This window comes from Coptis chinensis, chromosome 6 (assembly GCF_015680905.1).
Source record: "Coptis chinensis isolate HL-2020 chromosome 6, ASM1568090v1, whole genome shotgun sequence".
Taxonomy (NCBI): domain Eukaryota; kingdom Viridiplantae; phylum Streptophyta; class Magnoliopsida; order Ranunculales; family Ranunculaceae; genus Coptis; species Coptis chinensis.
In genome coordinates, this window is record NC_141461.1 from 9,917,445 (window position 1) to 9,932,858 (window position 15,414).

A 15,414-nucleotide genomic window follows, 5' to 3' on the forward strand; every position below is an offset into this window, starting at 1 on the left:
AAGTCAAAGGCCCAAAGTCTAAAACTAAAAATCCAAATTGAAAATCTAAATTTTAAACACATAAGCCCACCCATGATTTGGCCCAAGCCCAAATCGAAATTCACTGTTCATCTCCTTCCTCACAACACCTCCACCAGCGCCTCCACCACCTATGCAGCCACCACCGGCCATCTATATCCAATATGAACCCAGCGGTTTGGTTCCTGGAGAAAAACCCCATGTACCTATACCAACAATTCATGATTTCCTTATACTGTGAAAAACCCAAATCGACACCATTAATGTTCTGCTAAAGCTTCACTCGCCCTTCTCTAGCACCCATTCAAACATCAAATACTATCTCAAATCAACACATCAAAACAACCCAACATCAAGAGTTCAAACTAAACAAACAAGGGAGGCGATGCCATTAATGCTCTGTAAAAGCTACCCTCGAACCACAACCAACAGCCCATCTATTCCTCACCATCCCACGACCAACAACCAAGTAAAAACCCACCACAACCCCATCATCAATCAAAATTCAAACTAAACAGTACAACATCACCACAAAGTTCCAACAAAACAATCATTCTAACACACAAGAAAATAGGACGTTTTGGGTTCTGAGGTTGACGCCATTAACAACCGGTGTCAAGGCTTCGACAGCTTAATGCTAAAATTCGTCATAGTTTTATTTACAGTAGTATTTCAAAAGGGTATATAACAGCTGGCACCATTAGCAGAGTCGGCACCATTAACAGAGTTACAAGATAATCAAAACAAGAAACCAGTAATTCGGATATAATTAGCAGAAAACAAATATAAAAAATATAAACATCTTCAGACTACTCACTGTTTATAAACCGAACAGCTTTCCGAAAGCGGGAAAAATCCCGAAAGACCGAAGTCGACTGTTGCGCGAAAAGACGATCTTCCTCGTTCAAAACCTTTTCTTCTTTCAGTAAAACTCCATTTTTTTTTCTAAAACTCTCGCTGTGTTTTTCCCTCAAAACTCTACGTGAGAAACCTTTTTTTTTTTTTTTTTTTTTTAAAACCTCCCCAAAAAACAAGGGTTTAAACTTATCTACTTACTTACGGGACTTTTATCCTTAGCTGATAGTTATCATCTATCCGTTTTATCTATTTTCATTATTCTTATTATTCTTATTATAGGCAAAGTAAAATTAAAACACGGGGTGTTATAGCATTTAAACTATAACAAAAAATAGTGATTCCACGAAAGAAAAAAAACACGAATTTATAGCTTTAAACTATAAAAAAATAGTTTCAAAGAAATTGAATTGCTTGATAAAACTTTCAAGTCTGTAAACACATAACTAGAATAAACAATACTATCAATCAACTATGTATATAAAGTCAATCTACTCACCCGTGATACGCTCCTGTTGCCAGCAAATCCCCCAGCAAGAAACCTCCATTTCTTCTTTGAGTAAAACTCTCTCTCTCTCCACTCAAGCACTCTCCCCCAGTAAACACTCCTTCTCCTTTTCTCTTGTACGTCTCTCTTTGTTTTTCTTTTTTTTTTTTTTTTTTTTTCAAAACGAAAAAAAACCAACAAAAAGGGAGAGTTCGGTTGTAACCAAACCCCTCTAACTCTCCTACGTTTTTATCTTATCTTATTTTATCTTTATCCTTTTCTTTTCTTTTTAATATTATTATATTTTTTTTAAACCCTAATAAATAGGGAAAACAAAGAAAATAAACGGGGTGTTATACATGGCAGGCCGAAAAGATGATGAGGAGTATTAATCAATTGAGGGAGCAACTAGAAGACTTCTCCATCACTCATGTGTATAGAGAAGCAAACAAGCTAGCCGATGCTTTAGCTAGTAATATTCCGACAGTTAGCTACATAGAGTTAATTCCCAGTTCTTTTACAGAGGATGTAAAAAAAATTATTTATGATGATGTCATAGGTAAAGAATATGTAAAAATGTAACAAGTTATGATCTTTATTTTATTAATGAAAAGGGGTAGGGGACCTCTATAACAACCTCGCTTTTCCACCAAAAAAAAAAAAAAAAAACTACATTCAACCAACACGTAATACGATATAATTACAACTAAATTTTTTTTAAAAACAATGCGACAAATTCAAACTAATTACACAACAACAAACTTGATATAAACTAACATAAATAATAATAATTAACATAAAAAAAAATCTAAAACTTACTTGAGACTCCGCCACTCGATTTGCTACGTGTCGGACCGATGTTGACGCTAATGGTGGGTGTTCCTCGATTTCACAACGCGGTGAAAAATTGAACCCACATTTTGCGTTCTTGATGACAATTCTTTTTACCCCTTTTTTTTGGATATTTTGACATTTCCAAACCATCGGGAATGCTCTTCATGTGATGAGGTTGGTGGGAATACATTGGGGGGTGGAGAAGTCATTAGGAATTGAAGTTTGTGAAACCAAGTTGTTAATGGAGGCTAGAAAATCGCAATAGAGGCTAGGAAGAAAGTGAAAATGGAGCATGTTCGCGTCTGTTCATATTTGACTCATCAGACGGGATGTTACATTCTGTCCGTTATAAAATACCAGATGGGATGTTACATTCCGTCTCAATCAAAAACCTCCAAACGAATCTAACATCCCGGTCCGAGATATTTTATTCATCTTTGCATTGCACAGCTTCACCTTGTTTTTCACCAAAACGGTGAAAAGAGGGTGAATAAGTGCTGAGGTGGCGGTGATAAGGGGAGATTATATTCACTTGCATTGCAAATGCTCTATGCTGAATTTTTGTGAACATGTTCTCTATAGTGTGGAGATCATATATACAAAAATTCAGCATTTATTTCACTTTTAAGTCTACAATTTTGTTTTGACTCATTTACAATGTGACTACAGTGAATGTGGTTGACAATTCTGAATGTGTGAACTCTGAACACCTATTAGCTTAAAAAAAACTGAAAAAAAAGTGATTACAATTTACCCACTATGAGCCAAACAACTAAATAAAATGGTGGTCTTGGAAACACTCATAAAAACACTCCCGTACCCCATAACTAACTTAAGTTTTTGTCATACCCCAATAACCGTCTCAATCCAATAATATCTTCCAAATTAATTTGGGGCATTTTCAATAAGGGCAAAAAGGAAAAAAAAAACAACATAGTCTCTCTCTCTTCAAATTTATCACATCACTTTTTCTCATCTATTCTGAAATATGTAAGAAATTCTATTTATTTATTTAAAATACCAGAAAGTGAAACTGGTCGAAACGGTTTGATTTTAGTAAGTTTTGTTTGAACCAGACGTATTTTTAAAATACCGGAAAGTGAAACTGGTCAAAACTGTTTGATTTTAGTAAGTTTCATTTGAACCAGGCATATTGGTATTCACAGAGAATCTGCCCGAAGTGTTGATGCAATGCATAATAACGTTGAAACCAAAAATGGCAAGCTCTAGAAATGGCGGTTCCCTAACCAGAAAATAGAAGTTAAAAAACTTATACACTGGTGGGGGTTGAAGAATGTGCGGCCGAAACCATAGTATAAGCCCAAAACATCATATGCCTGAAATCGAGTCATGATGTAAGAATATTTTATCGACCAGACGAAGTGACGAACTAATCACAATGGCCAGAGCTTCAGTATTGTTACCTTACGGTCAGGGTCACAATAAAGGCAATCCAATGGAAATGGTAGCTGCCCAAGATCAAAGAGAACAATTATCTCAAGTGAACAAGAGAAAATATCTTGCAAATTGCAGTACAGTACAGGATTGTAGAGACATACAGCTTGTGACTTAATAACTCCCTAAACAAAATATGAATAACAAGTTAACTTCTTCCAACACCTGAGGGTAAAAAGGCTTATTGCCTCACTTGGGATGTCATTTTACTAGTAGTAGGTCAAATTGCAACGGTTGCTAGGATCCCAATAACCGGTTATTGCATAGCCGGATTCATAGCTAACCACACCAAAGGATCTGGCCCACCTCTGACTCACCACCACCGCGATGGCACGATACCTCGCTATTCCCTTTTTCAATAGAAAAAATAAAAACAATATGTCAGGTAGGTCCCATGTCCACGTAAGGCGGCGTGTTCTTGTCGGCTTCTAACCAAAGACCGTTACTGGCATCGTGGAAGATTCAAGACGTTGACTCAAACTAAGAAAGTAGTTACCAATTGGACCAAGTGAACAACTACCATGTATTTCACACATTCTAGACTCTCATCATCAGTATTTAACTTGTTAGTAGCTGATCTAGTTTCCAAACAACACTTTGTTGTTTTACTCCATCTGAGTAGCACACCTAATGACTAATCTTATGTTCATTTGTTTTTTTAATTGGTCCTTTTCACCGATTATGTTTTACCATATATTGAGCATTCGAGTATGTCAAACAAATTCGCGTTTCCAGTCTTATTAGAGCATTCCCAATGCAGGGACTTGTGAAAAAAGTCACTAGTTTTTAAAGAAAATAGGTGTGCAATGAGGGTGAAAAACTGGTGATTTTTTTTTCCAGTTGATTTCAAGGTGAAACCATTTATTGAGATAGTGGCTGACTTGTTAATTTCGGACGAGATGTTGGATTCCGTCTAGTGTGTTTTTAAAAAAAAATCGGTTTTTTTTTTCGGACGGAATGTTTCATTCCGTTTCGCGTGTTTTTCGGTTTTTTTTTTAACTTTACATAAAATATCAGACGGGATGTTACATTCCGTCTCGATCAAAAAGCCTCCAGATGGAATCTAACATCCCGTCCAAGATTTTTTTTTTCACCTTTGCATTGCACAGTTTCACCTTGTTTTTCACCAAAACGGTGGCGGTGATAAAAGAGAGATTATTTTCACTTGCATTAGGAATGCTCTTACGGAAATTAAAGCCTCGTGATCGTCCAGACATGGAATTAGTCAAAAATTTGGTGAAATGATCACGGAAATAATCATAAAACAAAACTGATCATTCATTTCAAATTTCCAACTACGAAATTATTGTTAATAATCTTCACCAGAAATCACGTCGTAAGTAGGCGTTTTTTTTTGTGTTGGAGTAGTACTATATTACAGACCTTTTTGAAAGTTAAAAACCAACCAATGACAACGCAGTGTTTTGTTGTACCACATATAGTTGATGTCAACGAAATTCCACCCCTCATAAAACTTCCCAAATAGTTGGAATTCACGCTACTCAGTACTCCTCGCAAAAGCAGTCAATTACTACTTCCATAGCAACAAAAACGGGACCACAAATAAAGCTTAAATCTCCCTTAACCACGTACCCAATAAAACAGAACCCCACGCAATCTTTTGATTCTTATCTCACCGGCATCAAAATCTGATACCTTAATCAAACACCATATAATAATTTGCCCCCCAAAAAAAAAAACTTAACCGTGTCTTATAAAATCCCACGCGGTATCTACGATGATTCCTTTTATTTTCTCTCTCTCTCCTCTCTTACAGCAGAGACACTATCTCTTTCTTGCTCCCCATTCCATTTTGAATCTCCAATTCAACGCTCTCAAAGCAGTTTGAAGAATCGAATGGTGAAGGAAACAGAATATTATGATGTATTGGGGATCAACCCAAGTGCATCAGAAGCTGAAATCAAGAAAGCTTATTACATTAAGGTACTCATTATTCTCCATTATTATTAAATTCAATTTATTATTTATTAATAAAAAAATTGCGTTTGTATTACGTTAGATCGGTTTAGAGGAAGTGCCTGTTTGTTAATTTTAGAGATTTTGATGAAAGGTTTTGTGATGTCGCTGGTTTGAAAGAGAGTAGTTGAGAGCTCAATTGAAGAATGAATACGACATCTTTTATCGCCAAATGAAAACGCCAACCTAATTGCCACTTGAAGAATGTTACTTTAATTGCTCATTTTTTGGTTATGTATGTAAAATAAGGCGCTCGTTCTTTTGAGTATTTATACATAGTAGTGTTAGAAGTTTTGAATGTTGGAGTATCTCATGTGTTGTTTGTATTGGGGCTTTTTAGGCACGACAAGTTCATCCAGATAAAAATCCAAATGATCCTCAAGCAGCAAAAAACTTTCAAGTAAGTGTTGTTTCATTTGTTGGCAACATTAAGTTGAAATGGGCTTTACTTTTGTGCTTGTAACTTAATTAGTTATTTCTAATATCGACATGATGTCACACGTTTTGTCTTATTTAACCTGCTAATAGATGATAAATAAATTTTCTTCTGTTTGAAAGAACTAACGTTATCTCAAGCATTTGATATCTGAATTGTAAGACGTGTAATGCTCTTGTTGCACACGTATTTGCTTTTGGGATATTGTTTTGATTTTGACAGTTATGTAATCACTGGGTATTGATGACTAGAGGTCATTAGGTTTGTATTCCTGAAAGCGCGACAAGTCCTGCCCCACCCCTACTATTCTTCACTCTCTCCCTTCTCTTCCTTTCTTCCTTTTGTTTTTTGTCCATTAATAGTTTGAGTACCGGAAATTTGGTAAACAATTAAGTTAACAATTTTCTTAGAGGGTCGAAGATGTGAGAAAACACTTTTTGTATTTTTAGACTTTGATGGAGTTGGTGGCCTTGAATGAGTAGTTTACATTTCACAGCTAAACAAGTAAAAAGAGAATACTTCTCCTGAGTTTATACTTTGTACATTATGACTTAATGTATTGGATTGAGTTGTAATTGTGTGTAAGTTTTTGGATACATTTATGATGATTAATTTTTTCCTACAGAGAAGAGAAATACAACTATTTGTATATTTGTGTAATATGGATATCATGTGTGTGGATGATTTCAGGTTTTGGGGGAGGCCTACCAAGTACTGAGTGATCCAACACAACGGCAGGCCTATGATGCTTATGGGAAAGCAGGAATTTCAACGCAAGTTCTTTCTAATCAATGTCCATATGATGAATAAGTTTTATATAAATGTGGTATTGTGTACATGAAATAAATAGAGGCTAATATGCATTTTAATGTTATCTCATGAACCTGTTTCTCATTGCCGTGTATTTTACAGTGATGCTATTATTGACCCAGCAGCAATTTTTGCGATGCTTTTTGGGAGTGAACTTTTTGAGGAGTACATTGGTCAGCTTGCAATGGCATCAATGGCTTCACTTGACATTTTCACAGAAGGGGAACAAGTTGATACTAAAAAGTTACAAGAGAAGATGAGGGTAAGAATTGTCTAGACCCTTCTCAAATAAAATAGTGAAAGCCATAGAGTTTTCTGTGCTTAAATACCAATTAATCCCTTTTTTGCATTTTAGTTAGTTTTCTAAAAGTACCAAATGTCTTGTGTTGAAATCCAACAATTACTATCAATAATAAAAATTTGTTCTCACCTTCTTTTTTTGGGAATTATTGATAATTTGCTTAGAACACAACAAAGTTATCCTGGATTCCTTATACTCATACTCAATGAGTGAACCACCTACTTTTTTCTTAATAGCATCATTCTTACTTTTGGGAGATTCATATTCCCTTCTATTGTTTTTTATAGTTGAATTTCTGTAGCTGGCCGTTTATTTGCAAATAATTCCTACAGCTGCCAAGTCGGGTTAAACATATTTGTGGTGGCCAGTGTGCTTCACATTTGAAAGGACTTGTGGTTGTATCGCATTCCCACCTTTACTGGGTAAAAGGGGATTTAGGGGATTAGGTAATAGGGTTTTAACTTTTTTGAAAAAATGAAATCAGCAAAAGTAATCTGAAGTCGAATGAGCAATACCGCAATAGTGTTCATACAAGGGCATACTAATGTGCTGGTTTCAGTGTGTCATAATCAGAATCTTTCAGCATTTCCCCAATTGGATATCATACTTATTTTCTCGATTTCTTTGTGGTCTGGCTCTAGTTCCCTGTTGTTCAAAATCTTACTGCCTTTGTTGTTATCTTGCTTTCTATTTACATCAGATAGTTCAGAAGGAAAGAGAAGAAAAGCTTGCGGAATCATTGAAAGACCGACTCAATCAGTATGTGCAAGGAAACAAAGAGGGTTTCATTAGTCATGCGGAAGCTGAAGTTTCGAGGCTTTCGAATGCGGGTAAATCCTCATTTAATCTTTACCCTTCTGCATCCCTATTTCTATTTTGTATATGAAGATTATAGGCACGCTTTTATTCCACTATCTGAAGTTGTCCAGTGGCCTACTGGTCAAAACGTGGGAGGTTGGGCCCAAGGTCTTGGGTTCAATTCCCACCTTCATCAGGGATAAAAGGGATCTAAGGGGATTGAGGAATAAAGTTTTAACTATTAAAAAACGAAAGAAAATGCCACCATCGCCAAATAAATATCTGGATCAGTGTTCATCAAGGAACTACTGTCTATGGATTTTGATGCTTAGATTCGATGGCGATAAAGTGATATTGATGTGCGCCATACCTTTTGGCTACTTCCTGATATGGTCTAAAAGATTGAAGCTGCCAATGGCTGCTAAACAATCCTTATTTTTGAAGTTGGAATAATTTTTTTACAGGAGGATTTAGTTGTTGATGGCTTCCTATTATCATAAAGGTTCCCTGCTTATCTCTGTCAATGAAAAGAAGTTTCCTTGTTTCCAGCTAAAAAGAAGTCCCAAAGTTTTGTTATTTTGGGGAAGAAGCTTCTTTTTAGTGCTGTAATGACGCTTATTAGTAGCATATTCAGGATGTGGTTCACAATGGCTTCAAGCAATGGTTCCTTGTTGGGCAAGAACATTGGGGGTTTGACCCAAATCCAGCTTTTACTGTACATTTAAGCTCAACTTAGGATCCTTGTACACTACATTTTTCCTATTTTATATAAACAGAATAACATTATCTGCTCCAAGTCGTGTGCTTAAGCATGTGTATTATTATCACCTTAGTGATATTTTCGTGTGTTTTCATCAGCATATGGTGTTGATATGTTGAGTACAATCGGCTACATATATGCAAGACAGGCAGCTAAGGAGCTTGGAAAGAAGGCCATATATTTGGGAGTGCCATTCGTTGCCGAGTGGTTCAGAAACAAAGGCCACTTCATCAAGTCTCAAGTAACGGCTGCAACAGGTAAACCGAACTTGTTTTGGCAGATATTGCATGTCTACTGTTGGAGATGAACAAGGACTTAAAAGGACAAAGGGATGACCCAGACTAATTGTCTGAGAGACAAGCTGACATGCCAGAGATAATGGACAAAACCAAAGAGGAGAAATATGAATTGTACATAATTGTGCTATCCCAAGTCTACTGTTTTTCCATCTGAGCTGCAGATGGAAAAGGCTTGGTAGCGTAGTTCTGGCAAGAATCTCCCTGCAAGCATTGCCATGTGTGTTGTCATTGTCGGACTTATGCTGTCGTACAGTGCTGTACTGACGTTAATCCGTCTTCACCCCTCTGTTCTTTTGTCCAAGGTGCTAGCGCCAGCTGGTTTAACTTATTGTCATGTTAGGTGATACAATTTTTGGTGTCTACATAACTGTATTCTGCTTGATTACTTTCTAATGCATATTACTTCTTTGTGATGATATAAGGCTTTGGATTGCATTTGACAATAAGAAAGTTGTCTATGCACATCGACTATATGTCTATATTGGCTATATGGTTAAACTGATAATTGTGGTCCGTGGTGGCTTGGCAGGTGCAATTGCTTTGATACAGCTACAGGAGGATATGAAACGACAGCTCAATGCTAGTGGAGACTATACAGAGGAAGAACTTGAAGCTTACATGCAATCTCACAAAAAACTTATGATTGATTCTTTATGGAAACTTAATGTTGCTGATATTGAAGCAACTCTTTCCCGTGTCTGTCAGTTGGTTAGTTTTTGTTTGTAGTTTGCTAAAGATGACAGTGGAGAGCAGTAGATTTGAAATTTTTACAGGACTGAGATCTTATGCTTGACCTGGTTAATTGCAGGTTCTTCAGGACACTACTGTCAAGAGAGAGGAGCTCCGTGCTCGTGCAAAGGGGTTGAAGACCCTAGGGAAAATATTCCAGGTATAGTTTTGGTGTTGGTATAAATCACGTAGATTTTTATTATTTTTTATTCCTCAAGTGTTACTCTTACGGGACACAGAGGGTAAAGTCGTCCAATGCAATGGAAAGTGATCCGACATTCAGCAGTGCAGTACCTAAGCTGAAGGAAGGTAAACACTCAGGTGATAGTTCTCCCGATACTTCACCGAAATCTCCACCTCCAGAACAGCCAATGTATACTGCTGGTGCTACCCAGGTAATTCCTTTGTAAGCGACATGCTGTTCAATATTTTATTATACATGGTCTAAAAATTCGATGAAGCCCTTCTGAAGTTGACTACTTACTGTACTCAGTTCAAACTATCAGTAAGATGACTATTATTGGAACTAATCTTAGGCACCTGAATTTTTTTTTGGAAAAAAAAAGAACTACAGTACTATATAACAACTAAAATTGAGTGCATTCTCACTATTTGTTTGTCCCATGTCAGTAAGTCTATTCAGTTATCAGAATTTAGTTGTTAGTATCCTTTTCAGAATCCATTTTAGCGCTTGCTGATTTGTTTTTGGGTATGTATTTCTTTCACTTCTGTACCTATTAGAGCCCGTATGTGGAAGCTCCCCAGTTCACAGGTGTGCAGTACAGCTACAGCTTTCCCATGCCAACAGCACCACCTGGTGCACAGAGACATGCTTCTTCTGCTGGGAGGGAATGAGAATGCGTCATTGGGATCAGATTGCGCGATGTCTGTAGTATGGCAATCTCTTAAATGTGTTGCCGTCACCAATTGGGACAGGGGGTTGGAGAATATCTGTTTGAAGCGTATGTGTTCTTGTTTAATAGATAATATTTTAGCTGAAGAAACCCCAACCCCAGATTTGCTGTGTAGCATAAATACATTCTCTAAAAGAAATATATGTAGATGACTGGGATCAGCAGGTGTTAATGTCCAAACTAGTCTACAGGTTGGGTTCCCTTGTAATCAGTCCGTTTTGTTGTATTGGTTAAGGGTTTGAAAGTTTGGCTCCCATGTATATTTGAGGTTCTAAGTTTCTATTTGTCAAACGTATTTTGTTTAAAAATTGTTTATTGACGCTGGCATCATCATCTTTTAACCTGTTGAATGTGCTAACATATTCTGCAAACAGTTGTGTTTTCTTCTGGAGTAAAGTGTGCAGTAGTCTTGCTTCAACCATGGTCTTCAGTATCTGGTTCCAGCCCATGACTTGGACTTAAAACTCGGGATTTTCCAATAGCAAAAAGCTTTTCTTTTCCCAGTCCTATGGGGAAAAACTAAAAACTAAAACCAGCACAATGTTGTCATTGTGTTCTCGTAATTGATGATCTATGCACCAAAAATGAATTTGGACAAGAAGTGGCGGTTCTAATCATAGTCAAGATCTTGATGCAGAGGTTTAAAAAACTTGATATAAATCGATACGGCAGCCGACAATCCAAACCCCGAAATATCGCATGCCGATACCACAGATATTTGCACCCAGGTAGTATGTGAACTCAACATGACAAAAAACGTAACATACACAAAGTGTCGGTGAGAATGGTGGTGGGTCACTCATCACTCCCTATAATATTTTCCTTTGCTTCAAATTCCAGCCTGGTACCCTTATCTCACGAACACATTTCCCTCTCATCATTAAACAACCCCAATTCCCAACCCCTCGATCTTTTAAAACTTGCTCGACCTTTACCCACATGGGCCTTGTTTGGCAACGCACACTTGACACTTGAAAAAGAAAACTCTCCTAACCAAACCTTCCTCCTCCTCCTTGTTCCCAAACAACTTTATAGTATTTATTTCCATTTCCTCATTTTTTTCTTCTCCATTCGAAAATGGGTATGATGAAATTGTTTGTAATAATGTTAATGGTGGTTCTAGTTAATGGGGTGAATGGGAAGAAGATATGTACGAAGGGGTGGGAATGCCAGAAGTCAGAATACTGTTGTAACCAGACCATAACAGATTTTTTCCAAACATACCAGTTTGAGAACTTATTCTCAAAAAGAAACTCACCAGTAGCACATGCAGCTGGGTTTTGGGATTACAGGTCATTCATAACAGCATCAGCTGAGTTTCAAGCACTTGGGTTTGGAACAACAGGTGGGAAACTAATGCAGATGAAAGAAGTATCTGCCTTTCTTGGACATGTTGGGAGTGCTACTAGTTGTGGTTATGGAGTTGCTACTGGTGGTCCATTGGCTTGGGGTTTGTGTTATAATCATGAAATGAGTCCTAGTCAATCTTATTGTAATCAAGATTATCTTTATCCGTGTACTCCTGGTGCTGAGTATTATGGCAGGGGTGCTCTCCTTGTTTACTGGTATGTAGCAAGATTATTTTTTTCTCTCTTAGATCTTATTTTCCTTGATTTTAGATCTAAATTTTAGGAATGGCAAATGTTGATTTTGATGTTTTAGGAACTACAATTATGGTACAATTGGGGAGGGATTAAAGGCAGATCTGTTGAATCACCCGGAATATTTGGAACAGAACGCTACTTTGGCATTCCGAGCTGCTATGTGGAGGTGGATGAATCCAATGAAAAAGAAGCAGCCTTCAGCCCACGATGTGTTTGTTGGTAACTGGAAACCCACCAAAAATGACACCTTGGCCAAAAGACTTCCTGGCTTTGGCACCACGATGAACGTTCTTTATGGTGATCAGACATGCGGTCAGGGTGAAATTGATCCCATGAACAACATTATCTCCCATTATCAATATTACCTTGATCTCATGGGTGTTGGAAGAGAAGAGGCTGGACCCCATGAAGTTCTGGCGTGCGCCGACCAAGTACCGTTCAACCCATCATCGCCAACATCTGCAACCACCTAATAAGCTATGTATGCAGATAGTGTGGATGGTAGTAAGACCCCCTACCGGAATACATCAATAAAGCAGTGAAAAGGATGCTCCTTTAAGTTGGTTTGAATCAATACAAGTAGAACTTTGAATTGGTTGTTCGTTGCCACAGATTTGTGGCGGTTCCCCCCATTGCTTTGTTAGTATGATGAAAATGTTAAGCTACTCTTGAACATCTTGTAATTGTGTATTGTAATACTATTTTGTTACGAGGTCCAGTTGTTTGATAAAGACCATGTTCCTTGCAATGTATCATAATTTTGTCATTTCATTTTGCATAGGCTTTTCTCAGACTCTCGTACCAACCAGGTTATTACTTCCTTTGCTAGTACTTTACAATGTTGAACAAGTGGGAGAACTTCTGTTCACAGATTATTGTCAATACTAGAAATATATTTCAGTTTTGTGGATTTGGGTACTTGCTTATACAGTCGACTGAGCTAATCGACCCAGGGGTGTAAGAAAGATTAGTAACTTGTTAGGTTGCCTGGTTAGCTACTTAGCTATTGCTTCATTCCGAAAGCACCAGCCGTTGGGAGGAAGGTAGCCAATTAGCCATACATATCAATCGCTGTGAGCTTAACCAGGCGCCAAGGCGTATATGCGTACACATTAAACAACATCCTTGAGGTTGGTACACGCCCAACAACACTCAAATGAATTGCTAAGACAACAATGAAACTTTACACATCGATCTCTCACTCGAGTAGGGCTATGCAATAATCGGGTAGTGGGGATCCCCATCCCAGTAACCGTTAAGTGGAAAAGTTGTGCAATGGAAGTTGGTAGCGTATGGCACCCTTCCGCTATGATGAAGGCATGAAGCCAGACCATTTTCATTTTTAGACAACTATGTCGTTTACTCGGCGTAATATGAGAAAGACAACTCAACCTGAAAATTCTATGTTTATTCAGAGGATACCAGGTCAAGAACAAAGTCACTAAAATCTATTCAAGCTATAACTTCAGTTTCAGTTTCACTATTTGGGACATTTATAATCCTCCGTTGCACCACTGCCCTTGCTTGACGAATGTTCCTGCTATAACCATCAACACATTCCCCCAGCTCGTCTACATTTTTGGTGAAGATATCGACCTTATTCTCAATGTCTTTGATGACCAACAGAATGTCACTGTCCTTTCCAAGAGCAAGATTATCATCAATCTGCCTAAGAAAATCTGCCATCTCTATCTCCAGTCCCTCCACCAGAACTCTGATAATATCCAAATCTCGGATTGCGATGCAGGTCCCCGCCTGCATTGAGCTCACAATTTCCCTCTGCTCCTGGACTGCATCCTCGAACCCCTTAAACAATCGCTTGAACCAGTTCTCAGTTGGAATAACGGATACTGCTGCTCCTAGTGCTGCCACCATTGCAGTCACCAAATGAGGAGCTGTAATTGCCGAAGCTACAATCGAACATACCAACACTGTGACAACCGTCGCTGCAAATATTATATTTGCCGTTTTTTTCAATGACTTGACTCTTTTCATCTTCTTATCTAACTGAATTCTCTGGGCCTGCAGTCTTTGTAACATCTGCAAGTGTTCACAATAAACTATTTCGAACGATTTCAGTAGCTCTTCTGTAAAATTGACCTCTGAAGATCTGAACCAGCCCAAGTCTTCAATTGCCTTGTTGTAATCATCCTCTCCTGGTACAGCTTCTGACAGCCTTCGAAGTGCTGTACGGAGTATTATCTGCTTATACTTTGCCTCAGTCAAGAATTTTTCAAGACTGTTGCAAAATTCCATGGTGTGAAGGCTCGTTTGGTAGTAGTCTTCAACAAGAGAGAAGAGCTCTGGATTCTTCCATACATCCTTCTTGCTAGCAAGTATGATCCCAACAACTTGTTGATCTGTTTCAACCATGCAGCCTGTTACTTCTTTAAGCAAATCCAGAGAGCAAGAGTTGGGCTTATGAACATCGGCAACCAAAGCATTAATGGCTCGGGTTGTTCGGGACTGCAACTCACTGTCGAACTTGCGGACATCTTGATCAGTTTGGCAGGCATCTTGATATGTAAGTAGCTCCTCTGTCGAAAGCTGGACGTGTGAAAGTTGTTCCCTTGGACTTACAGCACTAGTCCCAGTGTTACTCCATTGATTTCCCATCTTCTAACCTCTCTTCTTTAGCAACCAGTGAAGCTTGGGAGCTTGGGGTTAGTCAATGGAAGTTTTGGTATCAGATGAATAAGCCAAAAAAGAGAAGAAAAATAAACTTTTATTTGCATGGTGGAGACATGGAGGTAAAAGAGCATATAGTAGTGGGGGCTGCTGGGTAGGATCCTATGAGTTTGACATTTGAGATGCCCGGTCAGGAATAGTGTTGAAATGGTTACAGAATTGAGTCAATCCTCACTGTGTACGCATTTTCTTTTTTCGATAGGAACTATGTACGCATTTTCTAAGAAGCTAGCACTCGGTGGTGATTTGGTTGAGATGGAATTGGTATGGCCATGAATGTTGACTTTATTCATTTATTTTTACACCAAAGGATCTGCCTAGAAGATTTGACATTATGTATTTTCAGTGGTCCGTGTATCAAACTAATAACTAAGAAGCTCAGTATGTCCGCCAAGGAGGATAAAGGGAAAAATTTACATGAGAAATTAATGCAGGTCAGGGTCTGCCTT

At 38.0% G+C, this 15,414-nt stretch overlaps 3 protein-coding genes across 3 annotated transcripts; 2 read left to right on the plus strand and 1 right to left on the minus strand.

Annotated features, from left to right (window-relative positions):
- The first annotated feature begins 5,378 nt into the window (after positions 1-5,378).
- On the plus strand, positions 5,379-11,000 carry LOC147491366 (chaperone protein dnaJ 10-like). The gene is made up of 10 exons (XM_086564252.1): positions 5,379-5,593; positions 5,967-6,026; positions 6,753-6,835; positions 6,975-7,134; positions 7,874-8,003; positions 8,830-8,988; positions 9,560-9,738; positions 9,839-9,919; positions 9,999-10,154; positions 10,501-11,000. Exons 1-10 carry the CDS (start codon positions 5,507-5,509, stop codon positions 10,612-10,614), a joined length of 1,209 nt encoding a protein of 402 aa, XP_086420378.1. The 5' UTR covers positions 5,379-5,506; the 3' UTR covers positions 10,615-11,000.
- Positions 11,001-11,458: 458 nt separating this feature from the next.
- Positions 11,459-13,008, plus strand: LOC147491367 (chitinase-like protein 1). The gene is made up of 2 exons (XM_086564254.1): positions 11,459-12,238; positions 12,336-13,008. The coding sequence occupies exons 1-2, from the start codon at positions 11,751-11,753 to the stop codon at positions 12,748-12,750; spliced, it is 903 nt and encodes a 300-aa protein (XP_086420380.1). The 5' UTR covers positions 11,459-11,750; the 3' UTR covers positions 12,751-13,008.
- A 656-nt stretch (positions 13,009-13,664) lies between these two features.
- Positions 13,665-15,135, minus strand: LOC147491368 (UPF0496 protein 1-like). The gene has a single exon (XM_086564253.1). The coding sequence runs from the start codon at positions 14,891-14,893 to the stop codon at positions 13,730-13,732; it is 1,164 nt and encodes a 387-aa protein (XP_086420379.1). The 5' UTR covers positions 14,894-15,135; the 3' UTR covers positions 13,665-13,729.
- Between the last annotated feature and the right edge of the window lie 279 nt (positions 15,136-15,414).